This window comes from Bidens hawaiensis, unplaced genomic scaffold (assembly GCF_021521415.1).
Source record: "Bidens hawaiensis isolate Kalapana, Puna unplaced genomic scaffold, B.hawaiensis_p1.1 tig00054611_1, whole genome shotgun sequence".
Taxonomy (NCBI): Eukaryota; Viridiplantae; Streptophyta; class Magnoliopsida; order Asterales; family Asteraceae; genus Bidens; species Bidens hawaiensis.
In genome coordinates, this window is record NW_027499834.1 from 19,298 (window position 1) to 42,290 (window position 22,993).

Sequence of the window (22,993 nt, forward strand, 5' to 3'; positions counted from 1 at the left end):
GGCGGAGGCACGACAAAAGGAATTCCAAGCTGAGTTGGACGAACGCTTGCGTTCCGTCCAACAGGCCGACGAATTCGAAGAATACTTGGACAATGACTCGGAGGAATCCGACTCCGACGCGAACCCTCGCCATAGGGCAAAAGGGAAGCGTAAGGAAACGGACTCCCAACCGAGAAGGCATTTTGGACAAGCCTTCAAACCAAAAAGCACAGGTGGAAGTTCACGAGACTTCTCCAAAACGTTCAGACCGAACGTTGCAAATGCGGGAACGTCCAAATTTGCAAGGGACATTGCGGAAGCAATTGCCCCAAAAAGTGCCAAACAAATGCCCAACATAGGCACTTATGATGGTATGTCCGACCCAGACGACCATTTGAACAGGTTCATAGCAGGGGCAACCGTCAGCAACTGGACGGAACCCACGTGGTGTTACATGTTTCAAATGACGCTGGTGGGGGCTGCTAGGGTTTGGTTTGATCGTTTACCGGTTAACCACATTTACGACTGGGCAGACTTCCAGCAGAAGTTTAGCCAACACTTCAGCTAGCAGCGAAAGTATACCGAGGAGCAATGGACAATCCTCAAATGCATACGGGAAGAAGATGAATCTCTGCCAAACTTCATCACTCGCTTCAACTCAAAGAAGTTAAGTTTGGGCAATATCAGCGAGGATCTTGTTCGCGCAGCCTTCATCCAGGGCGCGCAGGACCCAGAGCTTATCCGCACCCTAACGGGTAAAGATGGAATGCCATCCACATGGGATGGCATCATGACAGCAGCCAAACGCTATGCGGAAACGGAGAAGCAACTGGGTAGAGACCTTCCGCAGAGCACAAACCTTTACACCCAGAGGACGAGAGAGGACAACGTCCTCACCGCCCGATTGAACAAAAAACGGAAGCAAGGCATTTGGCAGTCAAGGGTAAACTTTGACACCTCATCCGGCTTACAGCACCGATTGGGTGAAAGGGATAATGTAAAGCTGCACCGGAACTCCAGATGGACGCCACTTACCAAAAGCGTCACTGACATATTTGCTACTGAAGAGCTCCCATGGCCAAAGCCTCCAGTAATCCGACATCGTCACGATGCTGATCGGAGCAAGTACTGTGACTATCACAGAACAAAAGGCCACAACACTGAAGAATGCATAGACGTAAAAGACATGGTCGAAACATTCGTCAGAGATGGGACGCTCGCACACCTCGTGGCGAAATAAAAGCTAAGCAGGCAGGCAGGTGCGTGTGGAACCATGGCTGGGGTAAACACGAATAAAAAATCAGCTTCAATATGGAGACTACATGCTGCGTAAAGAACGAGATCCCGAAACAGGTGTGTGTCGGCTCGATGGCACTCCTGTCCCAACATGGAAGGGAGTTCAATTACACAGTTTGCATGTAATCAATTCCAATTTGTACAGAAAAGGCCAAGAGCCACTTCTAATGGAAATGATTCTCTTTCAAACGTCGAAGCTGATGATTTACATTTATACTTTTGTACACACTAATATGCCGGTTTTCACCGCATAATTACAAAAAACGTCATTGCATGGGAAGGCGGTCCTACCCGCACGAACCCAAAAAGCATGATAAACCTTCACGCAGGTCAGTTGAAGGGGAAAAAAGTTACCATATGAAAGTGCTGGTCTATCCGCATGAATCATTCGAGGGAACTGCACCAACCTATCAACAACCGCGCGTGGGACGGTTCAAAATTCTTAAGAGGAAAAGGTAAACCTATACGCAGGTCAGATATGGGTAAAGTTATGCCATCCTACTAAGTGCAAGTGACGGGTCTACCCGCACAATCACGAAAGAGGAAGCAAAACTTCACACCTATTATCAGCCACGTTCAAAGGTTAACTTATCCTCAACAGGCAAACCTTCACGCAGGTCAGTTGAAGGAGAAGAGTTCAATTATTCCATTAAATGAAAGTGCCGGTCTATCCGCATGAATCATGAAAGGAAAATGAACACTAACCTATCAACAACCGCGCGTCGAACGGTTAAAACTATCCAACACTGGTGACGGCATTCACATTACGTGAAGTCGTTGCGTGGGAAGGCGGTCTTACCCGCACGAACCCAATAACGTGGCAAACCTTCACGCAGGTCAGTTGAAGGAGAAGAGTTCAATTATTCCATTAAATGAAAGTGCCGGTCTATCCGCATGAATCATGAAAGGAAAATGAACACTAACCTATCGACAACCGCGCGTCGAACGGTTCAAAACAAAATTCTTAAAAAGGTAAGAAAAACCTACACGCAGGTCAGGTATGGGTAAAGTTTTGCCATCCTACTAAGTGCAAGTGACGGTTCTACCCGCGCAATCACGAAAGAGGAAGCAAAACTTCACACCTATTATCAACCACGTTCAAAGGTTAACTTATCCTCAAAAAGTAAGAAAAACCTACACGCAGGTTAGATAAAAGTTAAAGTTTAGCCATCCTACCAAGTGCAAGTGACGGTTCTACCCGCACAATCACGAAGGAGGAAGCGAAACTTTAACCCACTATCAACCACGTTCAAAGGTTCTTATTCTAAACACTTGGAAAATTGCTATTTTAAACTAAGTATGCAAGTCATAAGTTTATAAAGCAAAGAATCCAATGAAAGGAATAACAATCGTATATTTCAATGATATATTACAACAGTGGCCGGGTAACTACCCGCCTGAAAGAAATCTATACAAAGCTAAGTCTATCCTAGCAGTGGGAAGGGATCTTCAGGATCAGGCTTCAGGGCCACCTCCGCTTGGACCAGCACCGTCAGAGAGCGGCTGCCCAAGGAAAGCCTTAAGGATGTTTAGCCCATCATCAGCAGCAGCAGCTTCATTCACCTTCTCCACCACTGGATGCGGGAAGGCAGCGTACTGGTTCACAGCTTGGTCATAAGCAGCTTCAGTATTAACATTGAATAAAGGGAAGTTGGAGGGCGGAAAGCCTCTCTCAGCAAACCCTAGACCAAGCAGGAAGCCAGTCTTCTCCCCATCCTCATGAGAAGCGTTGAGGGCTGCGCTCATCGCATCGTCATAAGAGGTCTCTGAAAGGACCCGACGCACAACCTACAAAAGAATACAAGTTAGAACATTTTCTAATTACGAGCGGAAAGCGTAAAGAAAAAGATAAAGATACCTGAGGCAACGCTTCTCGAAGCAGCCATTGGAGGGTAGCTTGACTTTCTTTGTAAGCACGTTCGGCTCCGCTTTTATCAAGGTTGGCAAGTTGAACTTCCTTGGCGGCAGCCTCTTCGACGCTTTTGAGTTTCCTTTCAGTGCGGTCAAGCACCCCCTCTGGTCAAGGATCTCCTGCAGCTTCTTGGCATCTTCCATTGCCAAGGCGTCATGAGCATGCTGAAGAGCCTTTAATTTGCATTTAAGCTGCTCATTCTCTTCGCGAAGCGGCTCAGCAACAGCTTCAGCCTTGGCAGCCCTCTCAGTTGAGTTTCGCGCAGTCTCCTTAGCCAGCCGAAGCTGTTCATTCACAGCTTGGGCAGCCTTGGAGCGGGCCTCGAGTCGCGCCTGGACTTCAACCTCGAGGGCCTTGAATGCTCTCTCCTTCTCGGCGGCGGCAGCGGCCAACTGCCGGTTCTCCTCCCGCAGAGCCCGCGTCTCAGATATTTCTTTGGCGCGAGCTGCTTTTAACTTGTCGTTTTCACGACAAAGCAGCTCGACGCGGGGCTGCATCCGGGCTTGGAGAACCCGAAGCTCATTGGTTAGCCTACCCTCCTGGTAGCTAGCCATGGCTTCCCCCAACGCACCATGAGGAGCAGCGTGGCGAGCCCAATCCACGCACTCCACAGGGGTGCGAAGGGTTGTTCCTCGGCGTATGTTCCATCTTGGAACATACACTTCATTGGAATCCGACACTGCAAAAGAAACAAAGGCAGTTAGGAAAAGATGACAAAAATATACAAAGGAAAAAGAACCCTACGTACCTGTAGGGTCAATAACAGGCCGATAGCCGCCAAACCCATCACCTGAACCTAAAGGAAATCCATCCAACAGGTCAGGCAGACGGGAAGGTGGCATAGATCGGCGGGAAGCCCGGCGCGTACCTGATGGTCCGGCCGTCGGTGCCGGTGGCGCAGGTATAGTGGCAGCCGCTTTGGTAGCCATTGTTGGCGTCGCCTCCTCAGCAACAGTAACCGCCGGCTCCGTGAAAGATGCTGTAAAAATTGCACTCACGGCCGGCGGAGACACCTTCTCAGCTGGAACAGCCTCAGGAAGGCTGGAACCAACGGAAGCAGGCGCAGACACCTGGGTCGACGCCTCGGGAAGGCTGACCGAGCCTTCCCTCATTGGCGGGGGAATACTTGCTCCAACTCCACCCTGGAATGCGTCAACATCCACACCTGCACAAGCAAAAGTGTTAGAAAAATTTATTTGAAACAACAAATCTAGACAAGAATTATGGGGGTACTTACGGGGTTTCTTGAGCTTGAACGTACGGACGAGCGGGGGCGAACCCGATGGAGCCGGCCTCTTGACACCGGTAACCGTCGTCGTCGCTGCCTCCCCGGAGGTAACAGCTACAGCCTCCGGAGCGGTGGTCTCCTCACCACCGGGCTTCCCCGCCACCTCTGCACTATCTGACTCCGAGTCAGATAGGACTACCGGGTCGGCCGTAGAGGCCACCTTCTCCTTGCCTTTCCCGACGGCAGCCTTTTTCTTCCGCACCAGTGGAGGACCTTCTGCGGATTCCTCAGAAGAAGAAATGTCAACTCCAGCAGCAGGCACAGCATTGAGAGGTTCAGGGTAGAAGATAGGCTTACCTGGCCGTCGGTGGCTCAGGATCTCTTGGCCTGGCGGGTAAACCTCCACGAACCGACCCGCGGTCTGCTCTAAGATGGGCAACTCGTTCTCGTCCAGAGCACGAGTACCCATCCGCGCGGGACCATCTTCCTCCCGCGGGTTCAGGAGCGACTGAAGATCGTTCCCCTCTGAAATCAACAAGAAAGTTAGAAAAAATCGAAGTCAGCAAAATGAAACAAGACGTACCATAAGGGACAGAGTTCGAACCATATTCAAGGACGATCGGAACCTTATCCGCATTCGCCGCCTTCCACACCCGGCTCATCCCCAGCATCACCATCGCCGACTCCGGAAAACGGAAAACCGGGGACTGGACCCGGGATATCTTCGAGAACCATTCCGCCTCCTCGTAGTTGAGGGCGGGAAGGTTCGGAAGCGCCTGACCATTCTTGAACTTCATGGCGATGGGGATGGCGCGAGCGGATATGAAGAAGAACTCTCTTCTCCATGAGCGAAGACTCCGCTCGGTGGTACAAATCTTTAAACCCTTGATACGGGTTGTAAGAGTGTACCACCCCTGGATGCACCTCCAAGTGTAGAAGGTCATCAGACGGTCAACGAGGGGCTCAAGGCCCAGTATCCGGCACACCCACTCAAAGTGCCGGACCTTGGCAATGGCCATGGGGTGCACCTCTGTCAGGTGCACACCGTGCCTCTCCAGGACACGGTACACAAACTTTGTCAACGGAAACCTAAGGTTTCCGTAGACAAAGAATGCAGCATAAACCCCGATCTTGCCACTAGGGGCATCGTACACAGTATGGTGGGGTTCAGGAAACTCAGGCTCGAGAGACTCGAGCATGAACTTCCTGACGATATACTGGTACAGATCGACAGGAAGAGAGCACTGGCATTCGCCAGCAGTCTTCTGGTCATCAGCATCATGAGAAGACATGGTGGAAGAAAGATGAAAAGAGATTTCAGGGTAATGCTTTACTGAACAGAAAAATTCGCCGGAAATTACTTGAGAAGAAGAGATGAAAGTGAAAAGTGTGAATTGCAAATAACCCTCTCCCCCTTTATATAGTAATCGCAATTAATGCGATGAATTTAATACGGAAGAGAGAGAAATCAAAGGTGCAATGAAACTATGACGCGTGGCAAAAGCAAGCTGGCAACATCTGTCACAAGGACGTATGCCAGAGATTTCGCGGCTACGCGCCCGAAATCCCGTGCCCACGCGCCTGAAAAAGCAACTGGAATGACCATGTTCTGTCACGTCACCATAACTCCCTGCACGTCCTGACACAGTCAGAAGAAACCGTCGCACGACGTTTCAGAGGTTTGGACTTATCTTTTCACCAACTCTTCGAATTTCAAAATTCAAAATTCGAAAATATTAAAAAGTAAGCGGGAAAATACCCCTTACCCCTTGGCAAGCAAGTAACCGTAAGACGGATGCGGGTACAGTGTAAAGGCAAAACCCTTCACATACCTAGCACTCGCAGGGAATTGAAGCCAAATAAACCTTGGCAAACAAATAACCGTAAGACGGCTGTGGGTACAGTGTTAAGGCAAAACCCTTCACATACCTAACACCCGCAGGGAATTGAAGCCAAGAAAACCTTGGTGAACAAGTAACCGTAAGACGGATGCGGGTACAGTGTTAAGGCAAAACCCTTCACATACCTAGCACCCGCAGGGAATTGAAGCCAAGTACCTCGGCAACCAAGTAACTATAAGACGGGTGCGGGTACAGTGTAAAGGCAAAACCCTTCACATACCTAGCACCCGCAGGGAATTGACGCCAGGAATACCTTGGAAGTAAAGTAACCGTAAGACGAGCACAGGTACAGTGTTAAGGCAAAACCCTTCACATACCTAGCGCTCCGCTGGGAATTGAAACCAAGAAGGATCTTCTGGGCAATGCTTGCGGAAACGGAAATAACATCCCCGCATAGCGGGAACGTCGAGAACTACGTTGTTTGAAGCTCCAAGATGGAATTGGTGGTCTTAACATAATTGATCACTATGTTCAAAACTACCAAAACCTCATGGAAAATACATACAACTGGGACTCAATGCTCCTGACTTGCGAGGAGGTTACAGACCTACCCGCATCATACCCAAAGACCAAGCAGGAAACTCGGGCATTTCTGCAAGTGACAAGGACTTCCGCGGAAAGAATCCCCATGGAAAACCTTACAAAACCCTTTTCAAAACCCTTTGCTCAAGTCCAAAAGTTCACCTCATTTTATTAAACACTCATGAGAAGAACATTGGACTGGGGGGACTTGAAGAGGTAGGTCCCAGCAGAGCCCAGTTGGACCCGCAAGACTCACCTTAAACAGGGACGTCTGCGCAGAGACCAACTGGATCCGCAGGACCAACCATGCTCAGAGACGTAACGTCCTTACGCGCAGTACGCAAGCTGGTCCCGCAGGAAATGCCTCCCAATGGTGAAGGACTCCGCCTGTCCCCGCAGCCTCGGATACAAGCCATTAGGGAAGGCCACCCGCGCAGCATGGCTACACGCACAAGGCACTTAACTCTCCCCAGTGTCACCTGAAGGAATGAGCAAAGGCGGGAGGGGGAAAACTCCCGCCTAAATGAGCCAGTCCGTATGATGGAGGATCTTTTGTGTGATACCTGACGAGGTACAGACAAAAGATCTGACCAAGAATGCGACAGCTCACTGACAGCAGCATGGCAGACAGCACGCCACAGCACTGTGACCAATAGCCGCCGCCTACCCACCAACTCCTGCCATACCACGTGCCTAGCCTGTAGTTGGCAGAAGAGGAAGAGTGCACGACACGCCTGCTCTGTGTCAGCCGCTACCTATCCACCACTCACAGGCAGGGCACGTGCATAGGTTACAGTTGGTAGCGTGTTGGGCCGGCTAAACCCCTTGGAAACCTACCTTCGGCTATAAGTACCCCAATGGTATGATCATCTTACAACATCTTATCTTATCATATATACCTGATATCTGCTCTAGCAATCTCTTAATATACTTTTATATTTAAAGAGCAATCTAGTCTGATTCTCACGCCGGAGGGTGGTCACAAGGAGGAACCCCCCCCTTCTCAGTGACGAGCTCACGGTGTCTGTTTTGCAGGTTATCAGAAGAACCATCTTCCAAGGGTCTAACCCCTCGTGGGAAACAGCTCTCCAACCCCCAGGTTACCAGTAATCTGCCCGGGGTCTGGTTAGTGTTTCTTCAATGGGGTACTATTTATAAAGATAAAAAATTTAAATATCTAGATTTGAGAGAGTGAGATCTCGAATTTAAGTCCCATCAATGACAAGAATTAAAAAAAAATCGTTGTTAAAAAAGTAAAAATTAGTTGGTGGTCATATTTTACTGTCATATATTGACTTCTTTCAAAGACATATCCTAGACTCAATTACTAGCATATCTTGGATTTAAGGATTCAAACAATCTATGATTATAAGCATTTCAACCCTAGACTCAATTTTTGTGTTCTTGGTGGCTTAGAGATCACACACTTAAACCCGATCGTTCCACCAAATTTGCAACCGTTTGCGTATAACTAGAGTACATATAATAGAGACCTTAAGGCAAATTTTCTAACGATGATGATCGCTGTTGACGATGAATATTACCGATCAAATGCTATAATTAATCGAAGCATCAGACATCATTTTCTTATAATTCGACCTCCTAATTCTTGTAACGATAAGAGAACTGAAAAGAATTAAAGATTCACATATGTTGACTTCTATCAAGTGTTTGTATCACTACAAACGTATGTAAATAATATACAGAAATACAAAATGCATATCATCCAGTTTCTGGATTCAACCAAAACCCAAAATGTTGTTTGGAAGATCAGTCAAACATCAACTTTCTTAACATATATAATAATCACTTGCTCCTTCACAACAAAACGCGGGCCGACCGAACAATGAACAAACTAACCAACCATCATCGCCCCGGCCAATCAAAGAATATATACTACTTACTGACCCAATCATTTATCACGGGCTCATATTGCAATCACGCATGTACACCTGATCGTAGTCTACAAACCGGTTCCAATACCCTCGGAACTTCGGTATCCCTATCTCGAGCCACGGTTTTAAATTCCCGTTGTAGTGGATAACAGCTGCCCTCTCGATATCTTTCTGGCTGACACTCGGGTTGTACCCAAGCCCAAGTACATGCCATGATTTTTCCAGTGGAAATACGCGCTTCCAGAAGGTTATCAAACCCGGTGGTAGTGTACCCAGCTTCCATAGTTGTCTCTCATGATTCTGCACAAAGACAAAACACATTTAATTGTGGTCCGAAACACTAACTAGGGTTTTAAGAAACGACAAAACAAACTGGCCTATTTACTGATTTGGCGATTTAAGGTTCAGTTTGGTTTTGGCAGTTTGAACAACTTTTTATTGTCTTTACAAAATCGATAGTTTGTTCCACAAATTTTAACATCAAATAGATGGTTGATGATTATAATTAGGGGTGTGAATTATGATATACACGAAATTGCGGGTATGGGTTTAGCTTAAAAGGGCTCGGGCAGATTCCGGTCGAACCCGTTACCCGCAGACTGGTTCAGCAAAACAGTTTGCGTTCGTCTCAACCTTACGGGCTCGTGGGTTGACTCGTTTAACCTATTTTTTTTTTGCATTTTTTGTTTTTACTTTTAAAGGTCTTTTGTGTAATAACTTATATTGGCTGGATAGTGCCAACACTTATAATAAAACTTAAAAGAGAAATTAATAAAACAATTTCGGTTTAAACGAGAATATTCGTGTCTGTTCGGGTTCATATGTCTGACATGATTTTCGAGTTCGTGTTAAATTTTAGACTCGTGTCGGGTTAGACCCGCCAACCCGTGAACACAACCCATTTAGCACCTTAATTACAATGAATACGTATAACTGTCAAATGGCTGGGGTTCCAAGTTTCGAACCGAACCATTAAAACCACTAAACCACAAAAACCAAACTGCTTGAACCTTAAAAGTCAAACCATCCAAGCCAACCAAATTTCCTTTGGCCGGGCATTTCGGTCGGTTTCATTGGTTTTTTAAACACCCCTAGTCAAGACTCGAAGCTAACACTTTTGTTTGATGAACACACTTACCAAGTTTTGCCACGAGTGATAAACATCAGTAATATTCTGTCGCTTCCATTCCTCCAAATCAAACACATTCATCCCATACGCCCACCCACACGCTCGCGGGTCGAAATTCTTAGCTATAATCGGATACGAAAAGTTCAAATACCGATCAAACCGATGAAAATTTTCCCCGCACGTTTCAACTGCACCATTCACCTTACCCTTTAGATCAATAGCCCAAAGACCACTTAAATCTTTTTGAACCACAATATCATCATCCAAAAACACAACTTTACTCAACTTTGGAAAGATCTCGGGAAGATAAAACCGAAGATGATTCATCATTGATAGGTATTTTGGGTTGCGAAATTTGGGATTTGAATCCGAGTCAGCCGATTTATGTGTTTTGAAATAGTAGTCAATCATGTTTTGAGAAGCTAATTGTTTGAGAACCGGGCTATAACTTGCGTTTAGCCATGTGAATTCATCAATGTTTTGGACTTGGATTGTGGCTTTACCGGGTGGGTTTGCGAGAAACCACATCCTCATTGCAGCGTAATTTAGTTTGTCAGTTACGAGGTGGAACACGTGCTTCCAAGGTTCCTGCCATGTTTACACGTTAATAGTTACAAATTTGAAAATTTAGGGTCTGAACTGTTAGAACCCAAACACGACTTATATATCTAACCTATGCAGTTAATGCCAAAAAATAGCGGATAAAGGTCAATGACCGATATCTGAGATATCAGTTATTGCGGTGGGATAGTGGTGTGTGTATGTGTGTGTATATATATGTGTGTGTGTGTGTGTGTGTGTATAACACCAAAAGTTATCTAATATTAATACTTAAGTCTTAATACCAAAATTATAAAAGTCAACAGTTCAAAACACAAAATAACAATTTGATGGTGAGATGAGCATCAGTGGCTGGAGTGGCTTGAGATTGGAGAAGAAACAGGAAGTTGATTGTCGATGTTTAAAGCCGTTCAATAATAATCAGATTTAGGGCTTAGGGTTAAATCAAATGGAATTGGGCTATGGGCCAAAAAAAAGGTAAGGGTTTGGGCCAAAAAGTTTTAACAAATTTGGGTCAAAAATATTTTACTGATAAACTCGCCGATTTAACCGATATATCGGTAGTCAAATAGCGGTAAATCTCGCTGCAAATAGCGGAACCGATATTTTGACCGCTATTTTACTGATGGGCCGCTAGCCGCTATAGCACCGCTATAACACCGATATTGATAGCATAGTATCTAACTTAGACACATTTATAATAGTGCAACCTGAATGCAACCTGTCTTACCCATTTATTTGAGCAACTCAGAAGGGCTGTAATCGAGTTTTGAACACGTTACACGGTTGGGTGGGTAGTAATAAATGGTTCATAAAGGGTTGGCGGTCAACTTGTTTAATATAAAAATTTGCACGTTACAGTTAGCAATTTGTTCAATTTGTTAAGTTGCGAGTGTCAATTGTGTCAAGTTGACAAGTTAAATCGTTGAAACCCAAACACGACCCATATTATCATTCGTGTAAAAGACATCAACCCTAATTGGGTCACACTTAAAACTGTGTAACTTGAACATGATCTGGCTAACCCGTTTATTCAAACAAGTCAGGCAGGTTGTAATAAGGTTGTAAACGTGTTAAACGGGTTGGTGAGTTGTATTAAATGGGCCGTAAACAGGTTGGAGGGTCAACATAGTTAACTGAACGTGTTAAAAATATCAATCCGAACACAAGAAGTTAGCTAGTTTATCTAAAGAAGTCAAATGGGTTGTAATCAAGTTCTAAACTGTTAACGAGTTAGTAGGCTGTAATAAATGGGCCGTAAACGGGTTGGCGGGTTGAGGTATTTATCCCATGTCACTCCGAACAGGATCCATTTAACCCATTTCTCTAAATGAGGCAAACGAGTTGTAATCCAGTTGCAAACATGTCAAACGGGTAAGTGAGTTGTAAAAAATGGTTAAACAGGTCATAAATGGGTTGACATGTCAACCCATTTAATTAAGGGTGTTACAAAAGTAAACCCAAACAAAGCCCATCTAATCAAAAGTAAACAACTCTTTATCAATTACCTTAGCATTGGTAACAGTAGAATTCACAACCACCGCAGTAGCCAACACGTTATCCGAAAACAAAGCATAGTGAAACAGCTCAGGATCATCTAGTTTTTCTTGATTCGGGAATTGCTGTGCAGAAGAATTTAACGAGTAGTATTCAGTTGAAAGGCGTAAAGGGAGGCAATGAAGACCCTTAGGAACGGTTTTGGCGGTTAAGTGAGTCAAAAACAAGGCCTGTTTCTGATGCACACGCAGTTGTTCTTCAGTCGAGTGAATAATCGCACGTAGTTTCTTTACAACAGCAGTGCAATCATCCTGCATTTGCTTCCCTTTTGCAAGTGTTTGCTCCATTGCTTTCAGCTTGTCATACGCACTACATTTATAGCAACATTGAATATATATTAAATTCCAAAACTAGAAGATAAATAATATCATCATAGGAAACAAACCACTTTTGGTAGGACTATCCCCAAACATAATATCATATATACACAATGAAGGGTGGTAATACCAAATATATCCATTTTCGAGTTTATGACCTATACCCTTCCCTTGAAACTTATACTAGGATATTAGAGTTTGGAGTGTAAGAGAAAAAGAAGGGTCAAATAGTCATATTATAAATTATTTTAAGCAGTGTTGTAAACTTACATTATATCATATTTATGTAAGAGAAAAAGGGTACAAAAGACATATTATAAATTATTTTAAATGATTAAATATGATACTTTAAGTTGTCGAATGGTAAATACGATGTTATGTAAGTTTGCCGGAATATATAGAACCCTAAAGTCAATAAAAATTCGTAATATCAAATATACCTTTTTTAAAATTTGTGACATTCATACCCTTCACTTAAATCAGTAAATACAGTATTTAGTATTTTGAACGAGTAAATGATATCATGTATCTTTTCAGGGGCATATATGGAATTGCGTGTATACAAACATTGACAATAGAACTTACTTCTTCGGAAGATCTGCATCTTTGATTGCATCACTGAGTGCTCGTAGGACTTCTTTCATACGTAACCGGAGTTCCCGATTAAATTGAGGATTAGATCTTGTTGATGAAAGGGAAAGGTAAACTCTTGCCCTAATTAACTGATCCTTAAGATATCGAACACGATTATCCACCAAAACACGTTTGTTTGGTTTCTCACTTTTGGTTTTACCAGCTTTTTGAGCCTCGGGTTTGGTTTCCTAAAACGATATTAATAAGAATTAAGTCTCAGTTTATAAGTTTTATTATCATGCATAAAACCTTGTGAGTTCATTTTTAAAATGGAATGTATGACAATAATAATAATAATAATAATAATAATAACAATAGTAATAATAATGATAGTTAAGTATGTACAGTCATCAACCAGATCCAAGCCAATATTTGCAAAATCTTGAACAAAATTATACCACATTTTGGCTTATTGATGACATATACAACTAATACCAACCTATTTAAACGGTTAGCCATGAACTAATTCAATGATTGACAGCTCACAAGAAACACGAAAGTGACAGCAAATCAATAAGTTTAGTAAAAAACTTACAGCTTGAGATGATGCTAGCATTGAATGCTCAGCACCCTTTAACTTCACATGCTCCTTGTTCTCAACTGATTCCAGTCTGTTTTCACCTTGAGTTACTTGCCTAATAATGTTATCCTCTTCATCCGTCCCAGTGTCCTTGGGTTCTAATCGAATTCCAACATCAAGATCACAAATTAAATCAACGAATAACATGATGCCAAATTAACTCAATGAAAAGCAATAAAAGAACCTTCATTAAGCTGTCTGGTTCTCCTAGATCTTTCACCATCGGAAACATGAACAACAGATCTAGTCAGACTCTCGACACGAGCATCAGCTTCCGGTTCTTCCTGTGCTACAGATAACTCCTGTAAACATTATAAACCAAAGGCAAATCACAAACTGGTGACGTCACCCACCTCAGGAAGCAAATTTAGGGGTTTTACATCTAGATTCAACGACTGAAACAAAAATGAAAGAAAACCCACTAACAAATTCAGAAAAGTAAACAAAACCCATTAACAATAAGGAGTTAAGGAAATATTTCTTACAAGTGTTGAAGGATCTTGAATATCGAATTCATACCCAGCTGCAATAGAAAGTGAATATTAATAATTTGTATTTGTAAAGAATAATAGTAAAAGAAGATGCAGAGGAAATGGGTATTACAGAATGTGGTGAGTTTATGATCGGTGTAAAGAACAATGGGAGCAAGAACAGTGATGAAGAGAAATATGAGCACTGGCTTTCTCATCCACATCTTCATCTTCATCTTCATCTTCATCTTCATCTTCATCTTGGTCGAACCAACAAACGAAAGTGGATTAGTTTTGAATGCTCATTCCGAAGATTTGATTTGCAGAGTGACAAAACAAATGGGGAGGAGCCGAAATTGTCGGCGATTACGTTTGGATGGTGTATAGCTTTCAACACATTTATGGGTATGTTTGGCAAAATTGTGGGTGATTGAAAATTGTAGCCTATAGCTTTTTGGATATATTTAAGGCATGTTTGGCAAATTAGCCGTCAGTTGTAGCCGGTAGTGGTAAGCTGTGGCTTTTTAGAAATATTAAGGTGTTTGGTAAAGTAGCTGAAGCTTTTAATAAAATTAGCTGGGTGTTTGCGCAGTGCATCGTTCTAATTCGAAACTTACTCTGACTTGACCCCTTTCGACTCAAAATTGTACCAACATGAACTGAACTAAATTAACCCTTTTAGCATTGACTCGTTTTGACCCTAATTTGGTCTTACACATGACACAGGCTTTCCTGACTCGACTTGTTGCCGATCCTGACCAATAATCACATAATATGCTAATTTTTTAAAGTTATAAAAGTATAACAATATGATACTCAAATTAAAGAGAATAAAATGCTCGTTTTTATGATGTTATTATTTTTTTTTAAAATATTGACGTGTGAAAAATTTATGGCCTTTTAAAAAGTCATTGGGTAGTTGGTTTTGAATAAGGGTTAAATATGCAATTATCATATGAATTAACAAAAGGTTATGGAAGTTCAAGTACCAAAATTGTAAAATATGAAATACCAAAAGCTTGTAGCTTTTCTCTAAACACTAGTAATTGAAGCTTTTAGCTTCAAGCTTTTTCTCCTAACCTAAAAGCTTAAAGCCACTCTAACCAAATAAGACTTTTCAATAAATATGAGCTTTTTTTAAAAAGCTTGTAGCTTAAATCTCTTAAAAGCTTCTAAAAGCTCATTGCCAAACATACTAAAGAGTAGCTAAAGCTTTTAATAAAATGTATAAAATTATTAAAATAGGCATAACTAAAAACAATAATAGTAAATGTATTTATTTTGGAAGGTTATATATGTAAATTAAAATACTAAAAGCTTGTACCTCTTTCTAAACGCTACTACTAGTTGCTTATTTTTACCAACTTATAACCTATAAACTTTTTGAAAAGTAATAAGGTGTTTCGGATTGTTTATATTGTGAGATGAAAAGTTCAATAAGTTACACTTTTGTAACTTATTAACTTAATGAAGAGTTATAAGTAGACAATATAAGGAATCCCAAACACCCCATAAGCTTTAAGTTTTTTCTGCTGATTTAAAAGTTTCAAGCTTCTTAAACCAAACAAGAATTTTAATTAAATAAAAGGTTTTTTTATAAAGCTTAAAGCTATAAGCTCCTAAAAACTTTCTGCCATATATATTGCACATTTACACATGTTTAAGTAATTGATGTGTATGTGATATTATATAATTTTATATTCTATACTATAAATAAAAATCACTTGTCGATGTTACAGGAAATTTATGCAATCTTTTATTGGTTTTGTTATGATTTTATTCAATTAATTGTGATATTTTAACAATTCTAATTTTGTAGTGTGTTAATTCCTATATCTTTAGTTTAGACATAGGACAATTTTGCAACCCCGAGGCATTTATTGATTAATTATGGCACATATTTTTTGCTACTTTTTTCTTTGTTGCTGAAGCACGAATTTCAAATGTTTTAGTATTGTATATTTGTATTTGCTTCATTATTATTTTGTGTGTTTCTTTTGTTTTAAACATTTTAATTTGACGTTGAAAATATTTTTAGAATCGTAACGAACATATCTGATAATGGTTGAATTCACGTCGACATGCCTCCGCAATGCCGAGTTATATCAACACCCTGGTTTTGTCTATCAAATAAAAATCATATTAAATATATTAATCATAGTTATATTATAAGTTATACGAGTGCTACCACTATTATGGGGGGCTACTAACTTACTTTTAAGTTTAGTTAGAGGTGCACAAATCGGGTTTTTCAAATACCCGGGTTCGGGTATGGAACCTGGTATTGAAAAATCGGGTATTGGCAATAACCGGGTTGGATTTGGGTCTGTCACACCCTGAAAACCCATAATGATAATTCAGCGGAAGTCTTACAATTAAACATTTTCGGGCGATGACAGTTGCCGATAGCCAATCACAATAACACAGTGTTTAATATGTAATATTAAACATATTTATTCAAATATTAGAGTCTTACATAGTTTTTATTATTAAAAACTACAACACGGTCACATACATAACTTTATTCAAACACCCACGCCTCTTTCCGGCTCCTCCTCGCGAAACCGTCATTTACCTGTAAAGCATATTTAAATAATATTTGGGTCAACACGAATGTTGGTGAGTTATTCCCGAGAAAAACTATTATATAAATATTGGCAATTTATATATAAACAAAAACATGAATATAATAGTGTACGGCTATTATACTCCCAACAGTACCAATCTGTACACGTTACAACACAATAACGAAACCCGCATTTTACCTTTAAGCACGAAAAGCATTAGTTGTAAACTAGCTAAGAGTAGAGTATAGCGCGTATATGACTACCAATTTGATAACTCGAAACATACCATACTCGAAATATTCCCACTTTTAACCCAACGCGAATGGAAGTGGTGGGCGTCACCCCGATAGATCTACCAACATTTATGTGCCCTTACTAATTCGGTTAACTGTTATTTAACCAAATTGATTCATCCCACAATAACGAAAATTTTGTAAAGTATAATGTGTTTTCAACAATATATATAAATAAGAATATATATATACAATATGCTTTTCGGAGGAAAAAGTCACATTCGATTCCGGTATATGTCCAAAAGCTTGTGTCCTATATTAGTACATGTTCATTAATTCTAAGTTCGGGTTTGACGAAAATTGGTTAACTATATATATATATATATATATATATATATATATATATTTATATATATATATATAACCTTAATCTAAGAGTTCACACAAACACATAAAATTACTAACTTATAATTCTATAAATAAACACTTAAAAATATAAACAAGTAATAATTAACCAATAATTGTTTTATTTAATAATTTAAATTAAATATTATAATTTATAAAAATTAATTCTTTTAGTTGCTGGAGTGTTTTGAAAATTTTAAGTTTTTATTTTATTTAAAATTTTGACTTTATTTTAGTCGGTTTTGCAGGTTTCGTCGGTTTTGAACTTAAAAACGAACTGGTTATCGTTTCGTGAAAATTTTAGTTTTAAATTATCAAAAAGACTTTTTATATAGTTTTTAATCAAGATTTATTAGTTTTTCAACAAAAATGATACGTGAAGAAACACGGATCTAATCCCCTTGACGGGTCCTAGATCCAATGAGTCCACAAGGTCGGATACGGATAACAACCAATACGATACGAGCACAATTCCTCAAAGTTCAATGAACGAAACCTGCAAAACCGTGAGCTCATTACGGGAAGGAAAAGATGGGGGGCTTCCCGTAACCACCATCCGGCGTGAGAATAAGTACAGTTCTTAAGAAGAGAAAGCACTTGAATATTGAGACTAGATAGTGAGGAGTGAATAGATACCTCATGGAGATTGAGAGGGAATTTATAGCCGAAGAGTGTGGGAATATGATTGGGCCAGCTGTCCCATTCTAGAAGACCTCTTGTAACCGTCTGTACACGTGTCCTCAAATGATAGGTTGAGCTATACGTCGCATGTGCATGGGTATAACAACCTTGACACGTGTTGGTTTATGATAGGACGGGTTAATCCCTGGCCATGTGCACGGTTATAACAACCCGGTCAGGTTTCCTTCATTCATTGGTTAATGAGTCACATATTCTCCAAGTAACAATCGTGGTAGTTCTTCTAGAAGGTAATTGGTTAATTACAGCTATCCTGATGGCATTGCCTCTTGGTCATTTTGACGGGTGAATGTGCTATACCATGCGGTTGACGTATGAGGGTGCCTGGATGCTTCCGAGTGATATAAGGATTTTCTTCTCTTACAAAGTTATGCGGATGATCCATATGTTCCGCGGGTGCCTTGTGAGGAGCTTTCTACTGACCCGCGGGTGATACTTAAGGGTATTTGGGTCTTTTTGGTGTCCTACCTCTATAAGTCCCCCATTCCAGTGTTTCTTCCGTATGAAATTTTGTTGCAGGTGAAATTTTGGACTTAAGATATATTTGGGGGTTTTTGAATCATGTAATTTAGTAAAAATATCTTATGTTGGTACTGTGGATAATCATGAAAAAGGACAAGTTGACCACTTGCAGGCGCGTGGGCAAGTGATGGTATGTTTATGCCGGCTGTCACTGTACCCGACTGTGCACCTTTTTCTCTTTTCTGAATTTCCCGCGTGACGTGGCGTCTGCTGATTGGACGATGATTTTCTCTCTCCACTGTTCATATCCCATCGCATTAATTGCGATGGGTATAAATAGTGGAGGCGATCTTTCTTTCAAAGTTTTATCACCTTTGATGTCTTTCTACCTTCTCTTTATTTCTCTTAAGCTTTCGACTAACTGTTCGATTACTTTTCAAGATTGCTCGTTTTTTTTCGTTCACAGTCGAATCGATGGCTAGTGACGCAAGATCCATGATACCGAACATTGATAATGTAGAGGTTAACTGGGATATTTCTGAGTACGAAGCGTTAATTCGTACTTATTGTATCTCACCGGGATGGGAACCAGAGTTTCCTAATGTCGGATATGTTGCAAGCCTGCCTCCTGCCGGCAAGATGACAGTATACGCTGACTACTTCATCTATGGGAATTTTCGGTTTCTGATAAACAGATTTCTCATGAAGGTTCTGAGTGCTTATGGGATCCATTTATCCCAATTACATCCTCTTACAGTTATGCAGATTCGTCACTTCGAGTTTCTGTGTACGGCAAAAGGAATGCTGCCTCGCATTGATCGATTTCCCGTCTTTTATCAGATGACTAACCGCGACGGGTGGTATAAGTGTAGTCCAATAGCTGGCAGGATTATCAGCATTGTGTCCGAAGGAGGTTCTAAGGACTGGCGCAACAAATTTTTCAGATCTCAGAGGACGTCGTTCCGGATGTCATGGTCTGTTGTCCGGCCAACGAGGCACTTCCAGACGTTGTAACAGCTGCCCACGAAGTGTGCTTTGCCCGAGGAGGCCCTGGTATGGGCGGGTATGAGCCTCCTGTGGCCATATCCGGATTTGGAACCTATTTTTATGGGCGTGCATGAACGTAAGTTACGTTCCCTTCTTTTCCTTTTGCTTTATATGAGACTTGTTAACTGACTTTCTTTACGCGTTCTTCAGGTGAAGGGCCTATGCTGAATGCTCTTTTTGAGAATAGGGGTTGCACAGGGAAGCGTATTCGTGATATGAAAGAGATACCTATCCTGGAAAGAACGAGGAAACAATTTCTCTGTCCTACCAAGGTGCCTGCCGAACCCACCAGCAACCTCAAAGGCGATCTTCCAAACAGGTGTGTACATATTTAACCCTCATCCGCTGATCGCTCTTACTTTTGACGGGATAATCGTCATTCTTTCTTCGAGTGACGAATCATCTTCCCAAGAGGAGGAGGAATCATATGATACTTCTAAAATTTCATCTGTCTCACATCTACTGGCAGAATTGGAGCGTAAGAGGAATCTTCGGTCCTCGCAAGCAAGTGATGCGGACGTAAGTCACGCGGATGCCTAGGAGGAACCATCACTGAAGAAACGCCGGGCACAACGTTCGAAGAAGCAAAAAGTCAGTCTTGCTGACCGAATGAAAGGAATGGCTGGTAAGTTAAAAAATGGCATCCTTTCTTTAAACTTTTATATTTTAACTGATACTCATGCATGATCTTGTTTATGTAGATTCGTCCGCATTTGTTGGTGGAGGTGCTGTATCAGATAAGTTACCATCCCCAACGCCTGAAACCGAGAAACTACCATCCCCGCCTCCTGAGAAGGAAGATAAGTCAACAACTCCTCCATTTGAGAAGAACCAGGAGGATCCACTTCCTTCACCAGAAACTGAAGATCCTCTGGACTATCTATTTGGAACTGGAGACGCTTCTAGTTTCAAAGGGAAAGAAGTGGGTGTGGATGAGGAGGCACCCAAAGCACCAGAGTTCTCTCCCCGATCTCCTCCACATTTTCCTTCTCATCTTCACCCTTTTCCATGGGTGAAGGGGAGGGCTCTCAATTTCGACGCCCTCAACAGAATGTCGAGGAGGCGGTGACACGAGATGCCCCTCATCAGTCCTCTTCTATCCATGTGCGCCCCAAGCCATAAGTTCAGATTATTATGGGGAGCCAAACCCAGAGGAGGATTATCACTTGTTTATCCCTCATTGGGATATCGTGAATGGATCTCGCTTCACCGATCCAGACGTTTGTGCAGCATTCGTCAATCAATGTGTGCCGCCCGCGGAGCGGATCCACAAGTGCGAACGCTCTCGCCATGACATTCATATGGACAATTCCTCGTCCTTAGCCAATACTTTATCTTGTGGACAAGAAATTCTGTGCGAATGGGGGACGGTGGGTGGGAAGTTGGGAGAGGTGACCCGATCCACCGAGGAGGCTAAGAAAGAAGCCGACGAATATCATGCGACAGCCAATACAGCCAAATGGAAATTATCTGATGTTGAGATCGCTCTCAGAAATGAGAAAGATAGGTACACGGCTGCCGCATGCCATTGGGAGGAGGCTTGTAAGAGACAGAACTCTGTTCTTCAAGCTACCTGGGATGAAATTAGAGAAAAAAGGAGGACCTTGCCAAGGCCCTTGATGCCAATTCGGCTTTAGAAGAACAAGTGACCCGCCAAGGTGCCAAAATTCAAGAGCTTGAAGCGGAATTGAAGCTGCAGAAGGAGCAGGCTGAACTTAAAGATAAGAGTGCTGCTGAGATGCAAGCTGCCTATGACTCTCTTCTACAAGCACGCGATGAAGCGGAAGCCCGTGCAGCTGAGTACCTAAATGATAAGGAAAAACTAGTTGACGGGTTTCGTGAACTTCAAGAGAGGGCGGAGCGGGCGGAGAGGGTACGACGATGGCTGCTGAGCTAGGGTCTTAACGCGGTATGTTATCCCATTCTTCCGCCGTTATCCATAATTTTTTGTGATACCAATCATTAACGAATCTGTTTTTCCTTTATAGGTCATCAAGCACATCAATGAAGGAACAGAGCTGACAGATAGCTTAGCTTTCTTACTCACTGCTTCTTCCAACTCCGGCCGCGTGGTGGGCTTTAACGAAGGCATGGCCTATGCTCAAGCTGGTCTCTCTTGAGTGTTCTTCAAAAGAGAGACCAGCTTGAGCATAGGCCATGCCTTCGTTAAAGCCCACCACGCGGCCGGAGTTGGAAGAAGCAGTGAGTAAGAAAGCTAAGCTATCTGTCAGCTCTGTTCCTTCATTGATGTGCTTGATGACCTATAAAGGAAAAACAGATTCGTTAATGATTGGTATCACAAAAAATTATGGATAACGGCGGAAGAATGGGATAACATACCGCGTTAAGACCCTAGCTCAGCAGCCATCGTCGTACCCTCTCCGCCCGCTCCGCCCTCTTTTGAAGTTCACGAAACCCGTCAACTAGTTTTTCCTTATCATTTAGGTACTCAGCTGCACGGGCTTCCGCTTCATCGCGTGCTTGTAGAAGAGAGTCATAGGCAGCTTGCATCTCAGCAGCACTCTTATCTTTAAGTTCAGCCTGCTCCTTCTGCAGCTTCAATTCCGCTTCAAGCTCTTGAATTTTGGCACCTTGGCGGGTCACTTGTTCTTCTAAAGCCGAATTGGAATCAAGGGCCTTGGCAAGGTCCTCCTTTTTTCTCTAATTTCATCCCAGGTAGCTTGAAGAACAGAGTTCTGTCTCTTACAAGCCTCCTCCCAATGGCATGCGGCAGCCGTGTACCTATCTTTCTCATTTCTGAGAGCGATCTCAACATCAGATAATTTCCATTTGGCTGTATTGGCTGTCGCATGATATTCGTCGGCTTCTTTCTTAGCCTCCTCGGTGGATCGGGTCACCTCTTCCAACTTCCCACCCACCGTCCCCCATTCGCACAGAATTTCTTGTCCACAAGATAAAGTATTGGCTAAGGACGAGGAATTGTCCATATGAATGTCATGGCGAGAGCGTTCGCACTTGTGGATCCGCTCCGCGGGCGGCACACATTGATTGACGAATGCTGCACAAACGTCTGGATCGGTGAAGCGAGATCCATTCACGATATCCCAATGAGGGATAAACAAGTGATAATCCTCCTCTGGGTTTGGCTCCCCATAATAATCTGAACTTATGGCTTGGGGCGCACATGGATAGAAGAGGACTGATGAGGGGCATCTCGTGTCACCGCCTCCTCGACATTCTGTTGAGGGCGTCGAAATTGAGAGCCCTCCCCTTCACCCATGGAAAAGGGTGAAGATGAGAAGGAAAATGTGGAGGAGATCGGGGAGAGAACTCTGGTGCTTTGGGTGCCTCCTCATCCACACCCACTTCTTTCCCTTTGAAACTAGAAGCGTCTCCAGTTCCAAATAGATAGTCCAGAGGATCTTCAGTTTCTGGTGAAGGAAGTGGATCCTCCTGGTTCTTCTCAAATGGAGGAGTTGTTGACTTATCTTCCTTCTCAGGAGGCGGGGATGGTAGTTTCTCGGTTTCAGGCGTTGGGGATGGTAACTTATCTGATACAGCACCTCCACCAACAAATGCGGACGAATCTACATAAACAAGATCATGCATGAGTATCAGTTAAAATATAAAAGTTTAAAG

The 22,993-nt window shown here is 42.5% G+C and overlaps 1 protein-coding gene across 3 annotated transcripts; it reads right to left on the bottom strand.

Annotated features, from left to right (window-relative positions):
• Window positions 1–8,481: 8,481 nt before the first annotated feature.
• Window positions 8,482–14,378, bottom strand: LOC143600640 (putative galacturonosyltransferase 4). Of its 3 annotated transcripts, XM_077078267.1 has the most exons (9): window positions 14,252–14,378; window positions 14,114–14,210; window positions 13,996–14,033; window positions 13,695–13,812; window positions 13,466–13,608; window positions 12,883–13,118; window positions 11,932–12,289; window positions 9,872–10,450; window positions 8,482–9,033 (listed from the first exon to the last, which is right to left on the bottom strand). In XM_077078267.1, the coding sequence occupies exons 2-9, from the start codon at window positions 14,208–14,210 to the stop codon at window positions 8,758–8,760; spliced, it is 1,845 nt and encodes a 614-aa protein (XP_076934382.1). In that variant the 5' UTR covers window positions 14,252–14,378; the 3' UTR covers window positions 8,482–8,757. The 3 variants fall into 3 exon arrangements, with proteins under 3 accessions (XP_076934382.1, XP_076934383.1, XP_076934381.1); XM_077078268.1 differs by lacking the exon at window positions 14,252–14,378 and having other exon boundaries at window positions 13,695–13,794; window positions 14,114–14,226; XM_077078266.1 differs by lacking the exon at window positions 14,252–14,378 and having other exon boundaries at window positions 14,114–14,226.
• Window positions 14,379–22,993: the final 8,615 nt, after the last annotated feature.

Excerpts from the sequence above, each read along its gene's own strand:
- LOC143600640 (XM_077078266.1), bottom strand. The coding sequence starts at position 14,222 with ATGAAGATGAAGATGAAGATGTGGATGAGAAAGCCAGTGCTCATATTT. Across the intron at positions 10,451-11,931 it reads CTACTGTTACCAATGCTAAG|GAACCTTGGAAGCACGTGTT; the intron begins GTAATTGATAAA and ends TAAACATGGCAG. Across the intron at positions 9,034-9,871 it reads ATCACTCGTGGCAAAACTTG|AATCATGAGAGACAACTATG; the intron begins GTAAGTGTGTTC and ends GTCTTTGTGCAG.